This window comes from Elephas maximus, chromosome 3 (genome assembly GCF_024166365.1).
Source record: "Elephas maximus indicus isolate mEleMax1 chromosome 3, mEleMax1 primary haplotype, whole genome shotgun sequence".
Classification (NCBI taxonomy): domain Eukaryota; kingdom Metazoa; phylum Chordata; class Mammalia; order Proboscidea; family Elephantidae; genus Elephas; species Elephas maximus.
Genome location: NC_064821.1, coordinates 94444046 through 94468517, shown reverse-complemented (window position 1 = coordinate 94468517; position 24472 = coordinate 94444046). Strand labels below are relative to the sequence as shown.

The 24472-nt window shown below is 36.9% G+C and overlaps 1 protein-coding gene across 5 annotated transcripts in view; it reads left to right on the top strand.

The window, feature by feature from the left end:
* Positions 1-24472, top strand: part of EPS15 (epidermal growth factor receptor pathway substrate 15) — a 177024-nt gene that overhangs the window by 104716 nt on the left and 47836 nt on the right. For all 5 annotated transcript variants that reach the window (XM_049875165.1, XM_049875161.1, XM_049875163.1 and 2 more), the window contains 3 exons: positions 1369-1441; positions 15969-16130; positions 19680-19877. In XM_049875165.1, the coding sequence (XP_049731122.1) occupies positions 1369-1441; positions 15969-16130; positions 19680-19877 (433 nt within the window). The remainder of the gene's footprint in view (positions 1-1368; positions 1442-15968; positions 16131-19679; positions 19878-24472) is intronic.

The window sequence follows — 24472 nt, the reverse complement described above, 5'->3', positions numbered from 1 at the left end:
TAAGCTCCTTGGCAGCTCAGGTGTTTCAAAGTAGCAGTATACAAATAGCTTTATTTGTGTGCTTTTTTTTTTCTTACATACCTTAAGAATATTGTGCCTGCATATCCAAAACAGTTGACTTTTGTCTGCATTTAAAATCTCACCTAAAAAAAGTTGAGAAATATAAATGTAGTATGTAGATGTCCCTTAAGTATCTCCTTTGACAAGACTTTCTCACTTTCCTTTTAAGCTAGAGCTTAATGGAGCCTGAGCTTACATTTGTGTTGTATCTGAGATATTGAAATATAATCGTGAAGCTGTAATGAAAAACTCTTCAGTACTAGCCTGGGAGACGTAGTAAATGCTTTCTACCCCTATTCACATTGCCTTTTCCTGACACTAAAAATGTATTGCTGTAGAGTTTTGGGTCTAGGGTAAAGCTCTGTTACATATACAAACACGTTCATGACTTTTTCTCTTCATTTTGTAGAAAAGGAAGTAAAGGGATGTGTGTGTGTGTGTGTATACATATATATATAATTTCAGTACAAATGAGCAGTTAAACATGCTACATCCAAAGAAATGGCTTTATTTTGTAATTCTGATTCTAAGGTTGCTTGAGAGTCGTTCCTTAGGAACCCAGCTCTGATTAAAGTATATAAGAATTTAGATAATGGTGTTTCGAAGTAAAAGTGGAGCCTAGCATGTTTGATCTAAAGAGTAGAAAGAAATAAATGTTAATGTGATTTCTTTTTTCTTAGTAACGTTTATGTTTTTGATCAATCGAGTTTGATAGGTTCTCCTAAAATAGCATTTTTGAACAGATGTGGTATTTGGTAGCACATGTGGCCTGTATATTAACAACCTTTTCAATTTTCTGTGTGTTGTTTCATTCTAAAATTGGTACACAGTAGTGATTTAAGGGGAAATTAACACTTCAGTAAATATCCTTTTCTTAATGTTGTTCACTTTTCTATTGGCCATTTCCATTTAATTTGACAGTGATACTTAAGGGTTAAGCTTACAAGGCTGATGCAACTCCTCCTTTTTTCACCAGCAATTTTCATTGGATAGTATTTCCATAGCAACAGTGAGATCAGTGAAACCTGAGTGTTTCATTGATTATTTTTCTCCTCTTCCTTTTTTAATCTATTCTCTTTTCATCACATTTTAGTGAGAAAGCAATTTTTTTTTTTTTTTTACAAACAGAGCTTATATTGATTTCTATTCCATAAATAATTAAAAGAGGGTAGAAAAATCTGCCCTTCATTTAAAAATTGGATGTTTCACTATGTATTTAAAAAGTGATTCAGGACTAGGAGGATGGATAACCATACCAGCTGTAGCTGATGTTCTCAAATATTCTTGCATTGTTTGCTGGTCTTCTAGGGAAAAGAATAATGTGGAACAGGACCTTAAGGAGAAAGAGGATACTATTAGACAGAGGACAAGCGAGGTTCAGGTAAGTGAACTGTAAAATTTAATGTTCATTTCTGATTTAGGAGTGTTCATTTTAATTGTAGAGGTTCATTTGTTATCTGATAGGTGTGGTATTTATGGATAGGTCAAGTAAATACCTAGTATTTATATAATATAAAGGTTTATCTTTTCAGAGATGATTGTTTTTGCTTTGAGTTCTGGCCTGCAAAGATGATACTGCAATGAGAAAGCAGTATTTTTCAGCATAGATTCCTAGTTTTAAAAGTATTTTAAAAATAATATTTACCTGCATATTATATCACTAAAGGTAAGTGTGAATGACTTACAGTGAGGATGTTATTATACCAGTGAAATTAAATGAGTGAGGTCATCATCATAGCAGAGAAAATTGGTTTTTTCACGGTGTGAGATTTTGTTAGCTAGGAGACCTAGAATTTTAAAGGACTGTTTCTCATAATACTGGTAGGGTGAAGGAGGTGGTATGGAATTATTTAAAATAGCATTTTATAAGTTACTTCGTAGCCAGGGTGTCTTAAACTTTGACATAAAGAGATTTAATTTGTTTTCACTAAGTGGTATATAAAGTAGCTTCATTTTACAAATAGAAAAGACAATGAAACCTCAATTTCTTTTGGGGAAATAATACAAAAGGGGCATTTCAAACATTAAAAATATAGGAAAAAGAGCAGTGTTACATTTATAGAAAGCAGTAAGTAATACATGTGGCTGTGCTATTGGGCTACCGTTTCCTGAATGCTGCACTAGCACACACAGGAGGCTGGTTGTAGAAACGCTGGTGGCGATTGTCAGTAAGAGCTCATGGGTGGGCATTTCTTAACATGTTATTTTTATGTTCCATTTCCTTGCTTGTCCTAATAGTTTTAAAAAGATGAAAGCTTTAAATTGTTAAATCCATTGTTGTTTTGATAAAGGGCATTCATCAGAAACTGTCAGGCTGACTATGCTAGAGGTAGAGGGGGAAGACTGCTTTACTGTGGAATTGGGGAAGACCCCAGAGAGATTTCTTGCAGGAATTATTTTCTTATTGGATGACTGTATTTATTACATTTACTGGATTTTTCCTAAAAGTGATGTAGAAGTCAAGAGATCATCATCAGTATATTCCTCTTCCTGTCAATGAGATAGGGGCAGGTAGAGGGCTACCTCAATTTCAGTATTTTTGTGCAATTTTTGAGCTTTTTAAGAAATGCAAAAGAGCCATGTACTTTTTAGCAGTAATTGCTGAAAATAGCTTAAGAATGGAAGACAAAGTAATCTACAAAAGTTTTCTGAAGCTAAAGAAATAGTTACTGATATAATCTTGAACAGCTTCTAAATTTAGCCAGCTACTGCTTTCAAGTACATAGGTTCTTGTGATGGACCAGTATTTTGTTATTTGACTACATCTACCTGTTGGTTTTTTTTCTTTCTGCATCTTTTGATGATGTGAATTTAAATAGCCAGTTTGGAAGAGCACTAAAATTTACCTCATTCCCTTCAAGCTAAATGAGCTATCCTTGACTATTTGATTTTTTATAATTTAGAAGTTTTGTCGTCAGTCAAAATTTCCTTGTGATTTGTTTCTCCTCCTTTACATGGTGCTGGTGGTTAAGTTGTGCATTTAACCTTAAGCTTGCTAAATCCAAAATGTGTAATTAGCACAGCAAATTCAAATTGTTGAATTTTCTGCATAGGGTGCTGTAAGTATAAGGTATCTTGGGGCATGGTTAGTACAAACCAAGTAGTAATGGTTGAACATAAATTTATAGAAAAAGAGCCCTATATTAATTAAAGCTTTGGGTTAGTAGATTCATTACTTATTCTACCCCAATAAAGCTATCTCTGCATTATCCATGGTAATGTGGCTCTAGACTAAGAATGACATGGATACTTGATATCTACAAGTAATTAAAACTCTATTTTAGTGACAGTTTACCAGAGCTGATAGTAAGTACATTTCATTACCTATAACATCCTACTGAGTTAACTCGGATTTACCCATTGGTGATGAGGCACAGATTAGGCATAATAGATAATTAAAATCTGTAAGTAATTGTGGCTCCAAGTACTCATTTTCTAATTTCTCTGGTAAATGGCAGTTTACTAGAGTTATGGATAAACAGAATCAGAGAATTTGTGCTTCACCTCTTCTTTCAGACTCCACCTTCTAATGGAGGTGCTAATGAGAAATGGCAAAATGAAGACATCAGAGAAGAAGAATAAGGGAATTTTGACCTATCGATGTGTCTGCTTAATCCAAACTTGGCTAAATGTTCTTGCTTTTTTCCATATTAAAAATCACAGATAGTGATTATATGAGCTCATGTCTTAAGCAAGCAACCAAACATTCAAAGCCCCTTTAAAATGACCAAAGCTTCAAAAGACTGAATTTTTTATTTTTGTTTTTGTTGTATCTCTTCAAGGCAGTTAAATTAGAACATTCGCTACATATTTAATTTCTAAATTTTTGTTTCCCACCTATATTCCTGTGAACTACCGTCTCGAAAACTTTCAGATTAAGATATTTTCCTGAAGACCAAACCAACCATTGACGTCAAATTTTACTTTATGAGATATTACTGTTAACTCTTACCACTTAGGAGTTCATGGAGTCCTGTTGAGAAATTAGGCCCAAAGTGATCCAATCTCACTGGGAAAAGGCTGTGAAAGGCTTTTTTTTCCTCAAATGTTAGTGATTTTAGCTTTAGCTTTTTTTTTTTTCCTATCTTAAACTGCCTGTGTACAATCTTATTAAAAATTTTCTCCTAAGCAGTCAACAAATATTTAGGGATTGACTCTTATTTGTATGTTTTGTTTAGTTTTGCATAAAGGTTTATAGCAAGAATTTGTGTCAGACAAACTTGAATTCAGTTCCTGGCTCTGCCGCTTTCTGGGTTTGTGATCCTAAGTCAGTAATTTAACCACCACCCTGTGTTTGATTTTCTCTTCTGCAACGTGGGTTAATAAAAATATCAAACAGTTACTGTAAAAATGAGACAATGCAGCTAAACTGCGTCAGGTATAATGCAGTAATGCAGGTATATGGTGACAGGCACATGGTAAGTGTTTAGTACGTGTTCTGATTAGTATTATTATTCTTTATCCTATAGTTATCTCTTTACTGCCTGCCCATCATCATCAGGCTCACTCTTCTCTGTCTTCCATCTTCACATACGATTATCTGCACCGGTTAAACCAGTTGCCATTGAGTTGAACCTGACTCATAGCAACCCTGTGTGTGTCAGAGTAGAACTATGCTCCATAGGGTTTTCAGATAGCCGATTTTTCAAAAGTGAATTTCCAGGCCTTTCTTCCAAGGCGCCTCTGGGTAGACTCAAACCACCAACTTTTCAGTTAGCAGCTGGGCACGTTTACCCTACTGAATGACTCCCCATGTCGAAAGTCACCATGGAACATGACTCCCCAGGCCGCAGGTCACCATGGAGCCAAATCCACCTCACGGCAACTTCATGTGTGCGCTCCATAGGGTTTTCAATGGCTAATTTTTTGGAAGTAGATCACCAGGCCTTTCTTCCAAGGTGCCTCTGGGTGGACTTCTTGATTTGAAAATACCCTTTTTCTGGACTACTGCTACCACTTTGGAGGAGTCCTGGTAGTGCAATGGTTAAGCACTCAGCTGCTAACCAAAAAGTCAGCAGTTTGAACCCACCAGCTGCTTCGTAGGACAAAGATGAGGCAGTCTGCTTCTGTAAAGATTTACAGCTTTGGAAACCCTATGGGGCAGTTCTACTCTGTCCTATAGGATTGCTATGAGTGGGTTTGATGGTTTTGGTTTTTCCTTCCTTTAACCCTGTTCAGTCTGCTTTTACTCATACCAGTGTGCTTTAATTTTTCTCCCCAAGGCTAACAATAACCTTAAGGCCAAATCCATTTTCAGGTTCTTCCTGAATTGGTTACTGCTTTCTTGGACGCTGCTCTTCTAGATATTCCCCTGCCTGTCTTAGCTTTTGCCAGAGACAGACTGACTTTTTCTCTGTCTTTCATTCTTTCTCTCCTTTCTCTGTACATTTCTTCCTTCTCCGTACCTCCTCTCATCCATATGCTGTTGACTCCGAAATATTTCTCAAGTCCTCAACTCTCCTGAGCTCCAGTCCCACATCTCCAGTTGGGCATTTTGGTATTTAACATTTCAAACTCAGTATGTCTGAAATGAGTTTCATTTTGTTGAAAAATACTGACTTCATTTTTAGACTCTCTCCTATTTCTGTCAGTGTTTTCTAGTCTCACTGCTGCCACCCTTATCACATAACATCTAAAATTTTAAAGTCAGATCATAAATGCTCACTCCATTCCTTTCTTGCCTTCCTTCCTAGACCAATTTTAGTATCATGACTCTCAGCTGTGAAAATCTTTACTGCTCCCCACTGCCACAGTTAATAGGGGGAGGATGTCATATCTCACAGGTATATTGCGGGTAGGAAAAAAAAAAGGTGGCAATACAAACCCGCCCCTTTTGCACTACTTGCTTTCCGATTGCCTGACTCTGAGCTGTGTGCCACACACATTCTCCTTAACCCTGCCCTTACACCTTTTGTTGTCACAATTTGGACTCCTTCCTTCTTCCCTGCTGATATGAATTTCACCCATACTTTAAAGCCCAGCTCAAGTCTCACCATTTCTCTGAAACTTTCCTTTCTCTGTCTGTTCAGTTTACACTAGTCTTTCCTGTTTTGGAACAATACCCAGGGAGCATCTATCCTCTGTACCACTTATTTCTTATGTGGTATATACAGTATGTTACCTTATAGTGTTAGTTTAGGGTATGTGTGTATATATGTGTGTAGATTCCAATTTCTTCAGCCTACATTTTAGCCCCTTAAGTTTAGAAATTATACCTTGGGTCATACCTGGCACTGCATTTGGTAATATATTCCTAGATGGAGGTAGATTTCAAGAAGCTGCTCATGATAGAAATGAATAAACTTCAATTTTGTGCATGAAATTAAAAATAGGACAAGGCACAGCCAGAAACCATAGGCAGAAAAAATTGGAAACACAGCAGATGCTGTGAAGAACCAGATTTTTCTATATTGTTTATATTACCCTTGTGGAAAAGAAACTTCTGATTATTTATACTTCATCAGTAAAGATTGAGCAATTCAGAGTAATTGTCTATGTATCTTCCATTTTAATTTGCAGAGTTGGTTATTTTTCTTAGATGAAATTGGTTGACTTAGCTGGAAATAAAATTAGATATGTGAGCTCAACATTTTTTTTTCTAGCTGTAATGTTCTTTAGAACTTGCTGGGAAGCATATGATTGGGAAATAACAGCAGGCTGTTAAGTGGGGTTTTCTAACACCTGCTCTAGCTTAATAGACTCCCTGTTCTTTGACTTAAACATTTTGTTCTATAATTGACATTTTTTTTTTTATTAAGAATAATCTTATAACTTCCATTTTGAGGATTAGGCCTTGAATGTACTTGATTATTCTAGTTTTGGGTTAGTCTAGAGAGGTATTTTTTGTTTGTTCTTTTAACAATTAAGTCAATAATTAGTATTTACTTTTAGATCATGAACCCCAGAAAACCAAACCCATTGCCATCAAATAGATTCAGATTCCTTTTCTTCTCTTTAATGATTCTTCAGATGAACATCCACACACACACATACACTTACTAGTATAAGTACATATCTGTATGTATGTTTTGGGACTTTTTAAGAAGTATTCATAGATCAGTGTCTTTTTTTCTTTATTTTTTATACAAAACAGATGCAAACATATTTATGTTGCTAATGCTTTATAGGTTTAATACTTAGTTATTTCCCCAGTTTTACAACAATTAAATTAGATTCAAGTTGCTAAGATGAATTAATTTAATTTTAAGACAGTAAGAGTTTGTGTTAAATTTTATTTCCAGTACTCCCATAGCACTACATGGGGTGTGGAAGAAAGGGGATTAGTTTGTCATTTTCAGTAATTTGAGTGATTTCTAGAAAACAGGATATTTTTCCTTGAAATTTCTTTTTAAATAAAGCCAAGATTCTCAGCTCAAGCATTCCTTCATTCCTGAATAAGGAACCTTGGATGTGGCTTCCTTTGGTGTCTTCCTAAAACAGATGTTGGCACTGTTTTACTCAAGTCTTGTTCATTTCATCGGTGTCATTCTCAGATTCTTGCTCTTCTTTCTGTTGCTGTTGATGGCACAGGTAGGCAAGTAGAGCATGATCATGGGAAATAGAGCAGAACTAGGGAAGGTGTCTGTAACATGTCTGCACTCACTCACTTGATTGGATGGCACTTGCTGAGGTCGAGCACTGACCCAGGAGTGGGTTTTCCCAAAGGGCCACCTTAGGTTAAGAGAAAAATAGCTTAGTAGAAGGCACTGTTTGCTAGAAGAACCTACTACTGGGGAGAAATACACATCTGTTGCCTTCATTTAGTCTGAGGATAAGCAGATCTATACCAAAATAAAATAGTCAGGTATATCTGGATGCTGATATTGATGTGCAAATTGCACTGCAGGGGTGGTAGCCTTAAAATTACGCAGTGAAATTTGATTCTTATTCTTCTTAATGTGTATATTTACATTTATTCATTTTGATTTGGTACAGTTTAATAATTTTAAGTCTGCTCACTGAAAAAGAAGACCTTTTGTGTGTGGATTAGTGTTGGAACTTCCTTAGAGAAAATTTTTTTCATATTTAGAAATAGACATAGAGAAACATTAATTATAAGGAATTTTAATATGGACATGTATCCTGCATCAAATAGGTTACTAATCTGAGGTGTTATCTCAGTAACCTTTCCCTAAGGCCTGTGATTTTATGTTACCATGAGAATTTCTACTGCAGCTAAGAAATGAGAAAAGGCAGTGAGGCTGGAAAATTGACGTTAGTGTGTTTGCTCTTTGGAAGAGAAAGGGCAGGAATGAGTAAATATTCTATTGGTTTGTTCTCTTTTTTCTTGCATACACCTGCCCTCTGCAGATGTATTAAAAGTGACTCACCAAAGAATACCATATTTTAAAAAATAATTCAGTTTGTTAAATGAAGCTGGCATTGATCTTTTATTGGTACTTCTATAAAAACTGTCACATCAGAATATTTTCATATTGGCATGAAAAAACCACCAGTAACATATGATGCCTAAAAAATGGCAAATGACATTTTCTGCTTATAAAAGTAATATGGGCTCATCGTTAACTTGTAAGTTTACTTGTAAAGCTTCAAGTAAGCTTGTAAAACATAGAAAAATATAAAAAGAAAAAAGCCATAATTTTACATTCCAGAGAGCCACTTCAACATTTCTGTATTTCTGTGAATATACATAAATGACTTTGTGTTTATGTGATTGCACTGTATATGCCTTTGTATTCAGGTTTTTAAAATTAACCTTATGCCCTAGGCATTTTCTTTATGTGACACTTTTAAGGTAAATTCTGTTTTATTTAAGTGGATTTACAATAAAAGGAAAAAAAAAAATTATGTGACACTTTTAAGGTAAATTCTGTTTTATGTAAGTGGATTTACAATAAAAGTAGAGACATCAAAATTATATCTGATTATTAAGACTACATTTTATTACCATGTTAAGCCCTAGATTTTTCTTTGGAGTATGCGAGAGGGTGGGTAAAATGACTAGAACATTTCAGGATGGGCATAGGTAACAAATGTTTTTCCAGTTCTCAGCCCTGAACATTTCTAAGTAAAGGGAAGGAGAAAAAAATTTCCTCAGAATTTTCTTTTTTAATTCTTTTTGAGCCAGCATATTGTTATATATAAACTATATAATAATTTCATGGAAAAGGTAAGGACTTCACAGTGGATTATATTCTCAAACTGATATAATTATTAGTTACAGATGGCAGATCTAAATTTATTTCATTTTTTACTCAAAAATTTGAATCTCCATATTTTATAACTGAATTATAAGAATTTTTCAAACTACTGTGGTTTGTCAAACTACTGGGTTAACGTGAAGCTGTTAATCTGCCTTTCTAAAGAGTAAGAATAGCACTTTGTTTTTATATAATATTCAAAATATATAGAAACTTAAAAATACAAGAAAGGTATATGCCACAGTTAACATGCTAAAACGGTGAAGATTATTTCCATACAAAATGGAAATTAAGCATCAGATTAGTTTTGGTCTGTAGACTATAGAAATAGTGAATTAGTATAGAAATTTTGGTATTTAAGTTTAAAAAAAGCTTTTATCATGCCTCAATTTGAGGCTATTGTTAATGTTTGCCTGTATTTTAAAAACAGGTGAAACTTTTCACATTATGGTAAAAGAACATAAAGTTCTTTCTTTCTGTCAGCTTTAGGCACATTTCCCAATAGCTTCTCCCAGACACTAGAATTCTTACGGTAGTTGGAATCATTGTTTAATTAATCCTTAGAATGTGCTAGACATTGTACTAGATTTTGGGACCTCAAAGAAGGATGAGGCACAGGCTCTGCCCTTGAGCAGTTTACAGTTTTGAGATAACTATGATACAGTGTAGTAAGTGATAATAGAGGTGGGTACAAACTGCTACAAGAGCACAGGTAAAGGAAGCCCAAGGTAGGGCAGAAGAGATTTAATTTAGCTGGGCCTTGGAGATTGAATAATGGGTTTCCAGGTAATGGTGTGGAAAGGCATTCAAGGTAGAGGAAACCACTTAGGAAAAGGCACAGGGATATTAAAGTATACAGTCTCTTGGGGAAAGAAGAAGGTTTTCGGAGACTGGGGCACAGGTGCATATGAGGGAAAGAAGGTAGGACAAGGGGAAGGATAAATTGGGGCCCAGATTGGAAGGTTCTAATGTGCCTTGCATCAAGTTTCACTTTATCCTACAGATAAGAGGGAACCATCACGTATTTTAAAAACAGCAGAGTGATTAAAGATAACACCTTCAGGCAAGTTGGACATTTAGAATAGGAGGAGACTAGGCAGAAAAACTCGTTATGAGTCAAGGGAAAGACGATGAAGCCTGAATAACTTGGTGAGCAACTTAAAGAACGATTTTAAGGTACAATCTAAAGGACTTGGTGATAAATTAGATACGCAAGCTGAGAGAAAGTCAAAGATGAACCTGAAGTTTCTGGACTTGGTAACACAGAAACTGAAGCCATTTTGTTTATTCAGCAAGTATTTATTGAAACCTATGCATGCCCAAAGCTATATCTCCATATTTCAGTATAGGAAAGGAGGAAATAAGTTAACAGTGTAGGCAAGGTTAAAAATTTAGGCAGGAAAAAAAAATTTAGGCATGCTGGTAAATTAAGGATAAAGTGTTAGAGGAACTCACCATTTTTATTCTGTAATCACATAGACTTATGGAACGTGAGCACTAGAAGTCTTTATTGATCATTCATTGTGTTAGTCCTTTTAAAGAAAGCAACCTGATAGTAGTTGCACATGGAGACTTATCAGTTGATTGAGAAAATATAAAATAAAAAGCAGTTATTAAAAGCATTGTTTAATGTTTTATTTAATCACAAAAGCATCTACATATATTTGAAAAGTAGTAGCACGCATGTGTACAACATTTAGTCTATAGATAGCATAAGCATAGTGACTAATGCTCAGACTCAGGAGTCAGAACATGGTTTGAATCCAGTGCTTGCTAACTGTAACTTCGGACAAGTTACTTGCACACCTCTGCTTAATTTTCTTTTCTGTAAAATGGGAATAATAATAATAGTATCTACCTCTAATGACTGAAGATCAGATATGTTGTGGAATGGCATCAAGGACATCATACATGAAGATAGCAAGAGGTCATTGAAAAAACAAGAAAAAAAGAAAAGACCAAAATGGATGTCAGAAGAGATTCTAAAGCTTCCTGTTGAACATAGACTAGCTAAAGCAAAAGGAAGAATGATAAAGTAAGAGAGCTGAACAGAGCATTTCAAAAGGAGGCTTAAGAAGACAAAGTAAAGTATTATAATGAAATGTGCAAAGACCTGGAGATAGAAAACCAAAAGAGAAGAACATGCTCTGCATTTCTCAAGCTGAAAGAACTGGAAAAAAAAAAAAATCAAGCCTTGAGTTAAAATATTGAAGGATTCTATGGGGAAAATACTGAACAAACAAAGCATCAAAAGAAGATGGAAAGAATATATATAGAGTCACTGTACCAAAAAGAACTGGTTGACATTCAGCCATTTCAGGAAGTAGCGTATGATCAAGAACCAATGGTACTGAAGGAAGGCGTCCAAGATGCACTGGAGGCATTGGCAAAAAACAAGTCTCCAGGAATTGGCGGAATATCAGTTGGGATGTTTCAGCAACCAGATGTAACACTGGAAGTGCTCACTTGAAATTTGGAAGACAGCTATCTGGCCAGCCGACTGGAAGAGATGCATATTTGTGCCCATTCCAAAGAAAGGTGATCCAACACAATGTGGAAATTATTGAATAGTACCATTAAAATCACACACAAGTAAAATTTTGCTGAAGATCATTCAAAAGCGGTTGTAGAAGTACATCGACGGGGAATTGCCAGTAGTTCAAGCTGGATTCAGAAGAGGATGTGGAACCAGGGATATCATGGCTGATGTCAGATGGATCTTGGTTGAAAGCAGAGAACACCAGAAAGATGTTTACCTGTGTTTTATTGACTATGCAGAGGCATTCGACTGTGTGGACCTTAACAAGTTACGGGCAGCATTGCGAAAAATGGGAATTCCAGAATACTTAAATTGTGCTAATGTGGAAACTGTACATAGACCAAGAGGCAGTCATTCAAAGAGAATAAGAGAATACCGCATGGTTTAAAATCAGGAAAGGTGTGAGTCAGGGTTATGTTCGCCGTACATATTCAGTCTGTATGCTGAGCAGATGTTCAAGAAGCTGGACTATGTGAAGAACAGGGCATCAGGATTGGAGGAAGATTCATTAACCCCGTGATACGCAGGTGACACAACCTTGCTTGCTGAAAGTGAAGAGGACTTGAGGCACTTACTGATGATGATCAAAGACTATAGCCTTCAGAATGGATTACACCTTAACTTAAAACAAAAATTCTCAGAACTGGACCAATAAGCACTATCATAATAAATGGAGAAAATATCGAAGTTGTCAAGGATTTCATTTTGCTTGGATCCATAATCAGTGCTCATGGAAGCAGCAGTCAAGAAATCAAATGACGCATTGGGTTGGACAAATCGGCTGTAAAAGACCTCTTTAAGGTGTTAAAAAAGCAAAGATGTCACCTTAAGGACTAAGGTGTGCCTGATCCAAACCATAGTGTTTTCAGTCACCTCATATGTGTGGGGAAACTGGACAATGAATATGAAAGACTGAAGAAAAATTGATTACTTTGAATTATGGTGTTGGCAAAGAATATTGAATATACCATGGACTACAGAAGAACAAACAAATCTGTCTTGAAAGAAATACAGCCAGAATGCTCCTTAGAAGCAATGATGGTGAGATTTCATCTCACATACTTTGGGCATGTTGTCAGGAGGGACTAGTCCCTGGAGAAGGACATCATGCTTGGTAAGGTAGGTCAGGGAAAAAAAAAGACCCTTGATGAGATGGACAGTGGCTGCAACAATGAGCTAAAGCATAACAATGAAAAGGAGACCAGCACAGAACCAGGCAATGTTTTGTTCTTTTGTACATAGGACCATTATGAATCAGAACTGACTTGATGGCTCCTAACAAGAACAGCAACCTCATAGGTCTGTCATATGGATGAGTTAATAAAGAGCCTAGAATGGTACCTAGCACACTGTAAGCACTATTGAAGCATTTGCTATTATGATGATGATGTTATTTGTGTAATTCATGCAATAACTCAGAGGCCTTCTTCTAAGTTTTTTTTCTTAGATTCTTATTCTGAGGAATGATTATTGAGACCTTTGATTAGTGTGTTATTAAGAAGGTATTGTTTTTAGGAACTTGTGTTCACAATTCTGCTTCACCCTCTTCAAGCTGTTTGCCCATCTCCTGCTGACACATACCTTAGAGTTATCAACCCCTTCTCCTTTCTCATCTATGGTTCCAGTGGTGAATTAAGCTCTAATTTCCTAAGATATCCTCTATATGTAATGAATTAACCTTTCTCCTGTTCATCTACAATGGTGCTAGTAAGGTACCATTCTTGGGATATTTGAGAAAATACTAATTCAAATGATTTTCTGTAGTTAGATGAAGAACTCTAATTGTCAGAGAGTATATAAATCAAGCCATCTCGACTGTTGTGTTTCCTGGAGTAATGATGATGGTAATGGCTGCTTTTCTCTATCTACCAAGGTTTACCTTGTTTATCTCTTTAGTCCTTATTAAGCATAAGATCTGCCACATAGATGAATAAATAAATCCAACGTATTTAAGATGGGTTGTCTTTTTGTTTTGTTTTCTTTCAAGAAATCACTCCCTACCCTGAGATCTGCATTTTCTTCTACACATTTCAAAATTTTGTCTTTCACATTTAGGTCTATAATTTAACAGTTTACTTTTCTGTTTGGTATGAATTAGAGACTTACTTTAAAAAGGTTTTTTTTTTATATATATGGTTATTCTCAGCACCATTTACTGAATCATTCCTTTTCCACGAGTCAGTTGTAATACCATGTCTTTGCATTAGTTTTCCTGTATAGCCAGTTTTTTTGTGTATGCCTAGGTCTAAATTTTCTTTTTCTGCTCCTTTGATCTATTTATCTATCCTTGCATTAATACCTGTCTTATTTTAACTTTCTAATAATTCATGATATCTTTTTTTTTTAGTAGGATAGGAGCCATGGTGGCATAGCAGTTAAGAGTTCAGCTGCTAACCCAAAAGGTCATCAGTTCAAATCCACCAGCCACTCCTTGAAATCCCTTTGTGGCAGTTCTGTTTTGTCATGAAGGGTTATTACTATAAGTCGAAATTGACTGGATGGCAGTGGGTTAGGGGTTTTTTTGGTAGTAGGATAAGTTTTTCTACATTTTGTAGTGCTATTTTTATTTCTTTAGCTCTCCCAAATATAGAATCAACCTATCAGATTCTTTAAAAACCCTATTAGGGTTTTCATTAGAATTATAGACTAGTTAGGAGAGAATTGATAACTTTATGATTCATTTATTCATTCGTCATTCACTGAATATTTATGGAGTGCCTCCTGTTTTCTGGAAACTGGTGATACAGCATTGAACAAAACTTACAAATGTCCCTGCATTCATGGAGCATACATTCTAGTGGAAGGAGATAGACAATAAAGAAGGTAAATAAATTATACAGTTTTAACCAAAAATTGGAAATAATCAACTGGTATATGCAGACAATGGAGTACTATCGGTAATAAAAAGAAACAAACTACTTATACATGTACCAACACAGAAGAATCCCAAAAATACCATGCGAGGTGAAAGAACCCCAGATACATTAGACTGCGTATTGTATGACTCCATTTATGTGATATTTCTATAAAAGGCAAAACTATAGCTATAGAAGGTAAGTCATTGGTTGCCCAGAGCTTGAGGTGGGCATGAGGATTGACTTAGAAGAATGTGAGGGAACTTTCTGCGGGTGATGGAATTGCTCTTAAATTGGTTTGTGGTGATGGTTACACAACCCTGTGAATATACTAAAAACCATTGAATTGTACAGTTTTTAAGTGGTTAAATTTTATGGTATGTGAATTATCTCAAGAAAGATGTTAGGAAAAATTTAATAAAATTATATGCTATATCTGAAGGGAAATAGGAGTGGGCCAGGCAGGTGGTGTGGTCTGGAAGGCTCATTGAGAAGGTAACAGTTGAGCAGAGAGTTGAAGGAAGTGAGGAATTGAGCCTTGTGAGTATCTGGGGAAAGAACTTTCTAGGAAGAGGGAATAATCAGTGAAAGATCCTGAGTAGGGAGCATATCTGGTATGTTTGGGGAGTAGCAGTGTTGCTGAAATAGTGAGCAAGGGAGAGAGCAGTAAGAATTGAAGTTGGAACATGGGATCATGTAGGGCCATAGAGGCCATTGTAAGGACTTTGGCTTTTACAGTGAGTGAGATGGAGAGTCAACACAGTGTTTTGAATAGAGGAGTGATATGATCCAATGTAGCTTTTCAACAGTGGTTGAAGTGCTGAAAGTAGACTGAAAGGTAACATGAGTGGAAGCAGGGAAACCATTTAGAAGACAGCAGTCCAGGAGACAGACGAGTGACTTGGACCAGAGTTGAAGCCGTGGTGGTAGTCAGTAGTGGTCCCTTTCTGAATATATTTTGAAGGAAAAGGTATCTATCTGGATTTACCAACAGATTGGAGACAAAATGTGAGAGAGAGGGGGCAAAGAAGATGCTATTTCTATTGGCCAAAGAGACTGAGGGTAAAGCAGAATGTCGGGAATATACCGGGAGTTCTGTTTTGAGCGTGTTAAGAGAAGTCCATCAGACATCCAAGGACATATTTGAGTAATCGAATGGGGTATTAAAATCTAGCGTATAGCGAAGAGGTTCTCAAGTAAAGATTGTGTTTAAAGCTATGATGAGCTCTCCAATCTGTCAATACAGTGTACTTAATAAAGCAAGACTTTATTTCCCCTTCAGATAAACTCTTTTATTTGTTAACCTCCCTTCCAAAGTGAAGAAATATGTTAATTAATTTGCTTGTGTTTTAGGATCTTCAAGATGAAGTTCAAAGAGAAAATACTAATCTGCAAAAGCTACAGGCCCAGAAACAGCAAGTACAGGAACTCCTTGATGAACTGGATGAGCAGAAAGCCCAGCTGGAGGAGCAGCTAAAGGAAGTCAGAAAGAAATGCGCTGAGGAAGCTCAGCTGGTAAAGTCTGCTTGTTCACTGCTGCCTGCATCTGTACCTTAGTTGCTTTTCCTACCTTAAGGGAAAATCCTCTGCATTTTGTTGTTGCTGTTAGGTAGCAGTCTAGTCAGCAGTTGGGCACTTGAGGGAGGTAGAGTAAGTTTCATCCAGAAATTATGGACTATCTTTAGGGGAAATAGCAGAGCATTTAAATCTACTATTTTTCCGAAATTTTGAAAATACGGTATGTATCCATTGCTCATCTGTCAGTTTGTTGTACTGTGGCAGCTTGTGTATTACTGTGATGCTGAAAGCTATGCCACTGGTATTTCAAATACCAGCAAGGCCACGCATAGGTTTCAGCAGAGCTTCCAGACTAGGACAGATTAAGTAGAAGGACCTGGCGATCTACTTCCAAAAAAAATTGGCCATTGAAAATATTACGAATAGCAGCAGAACATTGTCTGATAAAGTGCCAGAAGATGAGCCCCTCAAGTTGGAAGGCACTCAGAATATAATTGGGGAAGAGCTGCATCCTCAAAGTAGAGTCAGCCTTGTTGACATAGATGGAGTAAAACTTTGGCTGATATGGCACGACTCAAAATGAGAAGAAACAGCTACAAACATGCATTAGTAAACGGAATGTGGAATGTATGAAATATGAATCTAGGAAAATTGGAACTCATCAAAAATGAAGCAGAATGCATAAAGGTTGATACCCTAGGCATTAGTGAGCACAAACGGACTGGTATTGGCCATTTTTAATCAGACAGTCATGTGCTCTAATAAGTCAGGAATGACAACTTGAAAAGGAATGGCATTGCATTCATCGTCAAAAAGAACATTTCAGGATCTATCCTGAAGTAGGATGCTGTCAGTGATAGGATAATATCCATGAGCCCATAAGGAAGACCAGTTAATACGACTATTACTCAAATGTATGCACCAACCACTAAGGCCAAAGATGAAAAAATTGAAGATTTTTATGACCTTCTGCAATCTGAAATTGATCAAACATGCAGTCAAGATGTGTTGATAATTACTTGTAACTGGAATGTGAAAGTTGGAAATGAAGAGAGATCGGTATTGGAAAATATAGCCTTCGTGATAGAAACAATGCCAGAGATTGCATGATAGAATTTTCCAAGACCAACAACTTCTTCATTGCAAATAACGTTTTTTCAACAACATAAATGGTGACTATACACGTGGACCTCACCAGATGGAATGGACAGGAATCAAATCGACTACATCTGTGGAAAGAGAAGATGGAAAAGCTCAACATCATCAGTCAGAACAAGGCCAGGGGCCTACTGCAGAACAGACCATCAATTGGTCATTTGTAAGTTCAAGTGGAAGCTGAAGAAATTTAAAACAAGTCCAATAGAGTCTAAGTACGACTTTCAGTATATCTCACCTGAATTTAGAGAATCTCTAGAATAGATTTGATGAACTGAACATGAATAACCAAAGACCAGATGAGTCATGGAATAACATCAGAGAGATCATACATGAAAAACAAGTGGTCATTATAAAGGCAGAAGTAAAGAAAGAAAAGACCAAAATGGATGTCAGAAGAGGCTCTGGAAATTGCTTTTGAATGCACAGCAGCTAAAGCATATGGAAGAAATGATGAAATAAAAGAGCTCAACAGAAGATTTCAAAGGGCGATTTGAGAAGACAGAGTATTGTAATGAAATGTGCAAAGACATGGGGTTAGAAAACCAAAAGGAAAGAACACGCTCAGCATTTCTCAAGCTAAAAGAACTGAAGAAAAAAATTCAGCTTCGAGTTGCAATATTGAAGAATTCTACAGGGAAAGTATTGAATGGCGTAGAAAATATCAAAAGAAGATGGAAGGAATAACTCAGAGTCACTATACCCAAAAGAATTGGTCAACACTCACCCATTTCAAGGCGTAGCATATGATCAAGAACCAATGGTATTGAGGGAAGAAGTACAAGCTGCGCTGAAGGCATTGGTGAAAAACAAAAAAGAAGGCTCTAGGAATTGATGGAATACCGATTGGAATGTTTCAACAAATGGATTCATCTATGTCAAGGAATTCGGAAAATAGCTACTTGGCCAACTTACTGGAACAGATTTGTATTTGTGCCCATTCCGAAGAAAGGTGATCCAACAGAATGCAAAAATTATTGAACAATATCATTACTATCACACATAAGTAAAATTTTGCTAAAGATCATCCAAAAGCAGTTGGCAGCAGTACATTGACAGGGAACTGCCAGAAATTCTAGCCAGATTCCCAAGAGGACATGGAACGAGGGATATCATTGCTGATGTCAGATGAATCTTGGCTGAAAGCAGAGAATACCGGAAAGATGTGTTTTATTAGCTATGCAAAGAAATTTGACTGTATAGATCATAACAAATTATGGATGACATTGTGAAGAATGGAAATTCCAGAACACTTAATTGTGCTCATGCAGAACCTGTACATACAGACCAAGAGGCAGTCATTCATACAGAACAAGGGAATTCTGTGTGGTTTAAAATCAGGAAAGGCATGAGTCAGGGTTGAATCCTTTCACTATACTTATTCAATCTGTATGCTGACCAAATATCCGAGAAGCTGGACTATATGAAGAAGGATGCAGCATCAGGACTAGAGGAAGACTCATTAACAACCCGCATTATGCGGGTGACACAAGTTGCTTGCTGAAAATGAAGAGAACTTGAAACACTTAATGTTGAAGATCAAAGATTGCATCCTTCAGAATGGATTACACCTTAAAGAAAACAAAAGTTCTCACAACTGAACCAATAAGCACTATCATGATAAATGGAGAAAATATTGAACTTGTCAAGGATTTCATTTTCCTCGGATCCACAGTTAACACCCATGGAAGCAGCAGTCAAGAAAACAAATGACGCACTGCATTGGGCAAATCTGCTACAAAGCAAAAGACCTCTTTCAGGTGTTAAAAAGCAAAGACATCACTCTGAAGACTAAGGTACACCTGACCCAAGCCATGGCATTGCCTCATATTCATGTGAACACTGAACAATGAATGAGGAAGACCAAAGAAGAATTGATGCCTTTCAATTATGGTATTAGTGAAGAATGTTGAATATGTGATGGACTGCCAGAAGAATAAACAAATCTATCTTGGAAGAAATACAACCAGAATGTTCCTTAGAAGCAAGGATGGTGAGACTTTGTCTCACATCCTTTGGACATGTTATCAGGAGGGAACAGTCCCTGGAGAAAATCATCATGCGTGGTAAAGTAGAGGGTCAGCGAAAAAGAGGAAGACCCACAATGAGATGGACTGACACAGCGGCTGCAACAACAGGCTCAAACATAACAACAATTTGAGGATACTGTGGGACCAGTACTGTTTTGTTCTGTTGTACATCAGGTCACTGAGTTGGAACCAACTCAGCCATACCTCTGCTTCACATTTCCTCTATCCCACCCCCAGTTGCCCTTCTCAAACATCAGAAACAAACACCAAAAAAAAGTAAGCTAAACAATGAAAGTACTAAATTATGGAACATTTTAATGACATTTCTTCCTTTTTCTTCCCAATCATTTCTGTATTGTAGATCTCTTCTCTGAAAGCTGAATTAACTAGTCAAGAATCACAGATCTCCACTTATGAGGAAGAACTGGCAAAAGCCAGAGAAGAGCTGAACCGCTTACAGCAAGAGACAGCAGAATTAGAGGAGAGTGTGGAGTCAGGGAAGGCTCACCTGGCACCTCTTCAGCAGCATCTACAAGATTCACAACAGGAAATCAGTTCAGTAAGTCTTTGTGGGAAGTGAGAAATAAGCTCAGATGGGCTCTCATATATATAACCTTTTGATTCTTTCTTAATTTTTTTTTTATACTTTTTATTGTGCTTTAAGTGAAAGTTTACAAATCAAGTCAGTCTCTCACATAAACTTACATACACCTTGCTACATACTGCCAATTACTCTCCTCCAATGAGACAGCCCGCTCTCTCCCTCCACTCTCTCTTTTAGTGTCCATCTTGCCAGCTTCTAACATCCTCTACCCTCTCATCTCTCCTTCAGGTAGGAGATGTGAACATAGTCTGAAGTGTCCACCTGATCCAAGAAACTCACTCCTCACCAGCATCCCTCTCCAACCCATTGTCCAGTCCAATCCATGTCTGAAGAGTTGGCTTTGGGAATGGTTCCTGTCCTGGGCCAACAGAAGGTCTGGGGGCCGTGACCACCGGGGTCCTTCTAGTCTCAGTCAGACCCTTAAGTCCGGTCTTATGAGAATTTGGGATCTGCATCCCACTGCTCTCCTGCTCCCTCAGGGGTTCTCTCTTATGTTCCCCGTCAGGGCAGTCATCAGTTGTAGCTGGGCACCATCTAGTTCTTCTGGTCTCAGGATGATGTAGTCTCTGGTTCATGTGGCCCTTTCTGTCTCTTGGGCTCGTAATCACCTTGTGTCCTTGGTGTTCTTCATTCTCCTTTGATCCAGGTGGGTTGAGACCAATTGATGCATCTTAGATGGCTGCTTGCTCGCGTTTAAGACCCCAGATGCCACTCTTCAAGGTGGGATGCAGAATGTTTTCTAAATAGATTTTATTATGCCAGTTGACCTAGATGTCCCCTGAAACCATGGTCCCCAGACCCCTGCCCCTGCTATGCTGGCCTTCGAAGCATTCAGTTTATTCAGGAAACTTCTTTGCTTTTGGTTTAGTCCAATTGTGCTGACCTACCCTGTACTGAGTGTTGTCCTTCCCTTCACCTAAAGTAGTTCTTATCTACTATCTAATTAATAAATACTCCTGTCCCAACTTCTCTCCCTCCCCGTCATAACAACAAGTGAATACGTTCTTCTCAGTTTAAACTATTTCTCAAGTACTTATCATAGTGGTCTTATGCAATATTTGTCCTTTTGCAACTGACTAATTTCACTCAGCATAATGCCTTCCAGGTTCCTCCATGTTATGAAATGTTTCACAGATTCCTCACTGTTCTTTATCGATGCGTAGTATTCCATTGAGTGAATATACCATAATTTATTTATCCATTCATCTGCTGATGGGCACCTTGGTTGCTTCCATCTTTTTGCTATCGTAAACAGTGCTATGCATATGTCTGTTTGTGTAAAGACTCTTATTTCTCTAGGATATATTCCAAGGAGTGGGATTGCTGGATCGTAAGGTAGTTCTGTTTCTAGCTTTTTAAGGAAGCACCAAACTGATTTCCTAAGTGGGTGTACCATTTGACATTCCCATCAGCAGTGTATAAGTGTTCCAGTCTCTCCACAGCCTCTCCAACATTTATTATTTTGTGTTTTTTGGATTAATGCCAGCCATGTTGGAGTGAGATGAAATCTCATGGTAGTTTTGATCTGCATTTCTCTAATGGCTAATGATCGTGAACATTTCCTCATGTATCTGTTTTTTACCTGAATGTCTTCTTTAGTGAAGTGTCTATTCATCTTTTTTTTCCCAGTTTTTAATAGGGTTATTTATCTTTTTGTAGTTGAGTTTTTGCAGTATCATGTACATTTTAGAGATCAGGCGCTGATCAGAAATGTCATAGCTAAAAACTTTTTCCCAGTCTGTCTTTTTACTCTTTTGGTGAAGTCTTTGGATGAGCATAGGTGTTTGATTTTAAGGAGCTCCCAGTTATCTAGTTTTTCTTCTACATTCTTTATAATGTTTTGTGTACTGTTTATGCCATGTATTAGGGCTCCTAACATTGTCCCTATTTTTTCTTCCATGATCTTTATCATTTTAGATTTTATATTTAGGTCTTTGATCCATTTTGAGTTAGTTTTTGTGCATGGAGTGAGGTGTGGGTCTTGTTTCATTTTTTTGCAGATGGATATCCAGTTCTGCCAGCACCATTTGTTTAAAAGACTGTCTTTTCTGCAGTTAACTGTTTTGGGGCCTTTGTCAAATATCAACTGCTCATATGTGGATGGATTTATGTCTGGATTCTCAATTCTGTTCCATTGGTCCATGTATCTGTTGTCGTACCAGTACCATGCTGTTTTGACTACTGTGGCGTTATAATAGGTTCTAAAATCAGGTAAAGTAAGGCCTCCCACCTTGTTCTTCTTCTTCAGTGATGCCTTATTTATCTGGGGCCTCTTTCCCTTCCATATGAAGTTGGTGATTTGTTTCTCCATCTCATTAAAGAATGTTGTTGGGATTTGGATCGGAATTGCATTAAATGTATAGATTGCTTTTTGGTAGAATAGATATTTTTATACTGTTAAGTCTTCCTATCCATGGGCAAGGTACGTTTTTCCACTTAGGTAAGCCTCTTTTGGTTTCTTGCAAAAGTGTACTATAGTTTTCTTTGTATAAGCCTTTTACATCTCTGGTAAGATTTATTCCTAAGTATTTTATTTTCTTGGGGGCGACTGTAAACGGCATTGATTTGGTGATTTCCTCTTCTGTGTTCTTTTTGTTGGTGTAGAAGAATCCAACTGATTTTTGTATGTTTATCTTGTATCCTGATACTCTGCTGAACTCTTCTATTAGCTTCAGTAGATTTCTGGAGGATTCTTTAGGGTTTTCTGTATATAAGATCATGTCATCTGCAAATGGAGATACTTTGTCTTCTTCCTTGATGATCTGGGTGCCCTTTATTTCTTTATTTAGCCTAATTTCTCTGGCTCGGACCTCCAACACAATGATGAATAAGAGCAGTGATAAAGGGCATCCTTGTCTGGCTCCCAATCTCAATGGGAAGGCTTTCAGGCTCTCTCCATTTAGGGTGATGTTGGTTGTTGGCATTGTATAAATGCCCTTTATTATGCTGAGGAATTTTCCTTCTATTCCTATTTCCTGAGAGTTTTTATCATGAATGAGTGTTGAACTTTGTCAAATGCCTTTTCTGCATCAATTGATAAAATCATGTGATTCTTGTCTTTTGTTTTATTTATGTGGTGGATTACATTAATTGTTTTTCTAATGTTGAACCCATCCCTGCATAGCTGATATGAATCCCACTTGGTCATGGTGAATTATTTTTTTGATATGTTGTTGAATTCTATTGGCTAGAATTTTGTTGAGAATTTTTCTATCTACGTTCATGAGGGATATAGGTCTATAATTTTCTTTTCTTGTGGTGTCTTTACCTGGTTTTGGTATCAGGGATATGGTGGCTTCTTAGAATGAGCTTGGTAGTATTCTGTCCTTTTCTATGCTCTGAAATACCTTTAGTAGTAGTGGTGTTAACTCTTCTTTGAAAGTTTGGTAGAACTCTGCAGTGAAGCCATCTGGACCAGGGCTTTTTTTTGTTGGGAGTTTTTTGATTACCTTTTCAATCTCTTCTTTCGTTATGGGTCTATTTATTTGTTCTACCTCTGTTTGTGTTAGTTTAGGTAGGTAGTGTGTTTTTAGGAATTTATCCATTTCTTCTAGGTTTTCAAATTTGTTTAAGTATAGTTCTTCATAGTAATCTGATATGATTCTTTTAATTTCAGTTGGGTCTGTTGTGATATCGCCCATCTCATTTCTTATTCGGGTTATTTGCTTCCTCTCCTGTTTTTCTTTTGTCAGTTTGGCTGGTGGTTTATCAATTTTGTTGATTTTTTTCAAAAAAACAGCTTTTGGTCTTGTTAACTCGTTCAATTGTTTTTCTGTTTTCTGTTTCATTTAGTTCTTCTCTAATTTTTATTATTTGTTTTCTTCTGGTGCCTGAGGGTTTCTTTTGTTGCTCTCTTTCTGTTTGTTCAAGTTGTAGGGATAATTCTTTGATTTTGGCCCTTTCTTCTTTTTGGATGTATGCATTTATTGATATAAATTGGCCTCTGAGCACTGCTTTTGCTCTCTCCCAAAGGTTCTGATAGGAAGTGTTTTCATTCTCATTGGATTCTCTGAACTTCTTTATTCCATCCTTAATGTCTTCTATAATCGAGTCTTTTTTGAGCAAGGTATTGTTCAGTTTCCAAGTGTTTGATTTCTTTTCCCTTTCACTGATTTCCACTTTTATGGCCTTATGATTAGAGAAGATGCTTTGTAATATTTCAGTGTTTTGGATTCTGCTAAGGCTTGCTTTATGACCTAATATCTGGTCTATTCTAGAGAATGTTCCATGTGCACTAGAAAAGTAAGTATTGTTGGTTGCTGTTGGGTGGAGTGTTCTGTATATGTCTACGAGGTCAAGTTGGTTGATGGTGGCATTTAGATCTTCTGTGTCTTTATTGAGGTTCTTTCTGGATGTCCTGTCCTTCACTGAAAGTGGTGTGTTGAAGTCTCCTACTATTATTGTGGAGCTGTCTATCTCACTTTTCTACGCTGATAGAGTTTGTTTTATGTATCTTGCAGCCCTGTCATTAGGTGCATAAATATTTAATATGGTTGTATCTTCTTGGTGTATGGTCCCGTTATTCATTATATAGTGTCCTTCCTTATCCT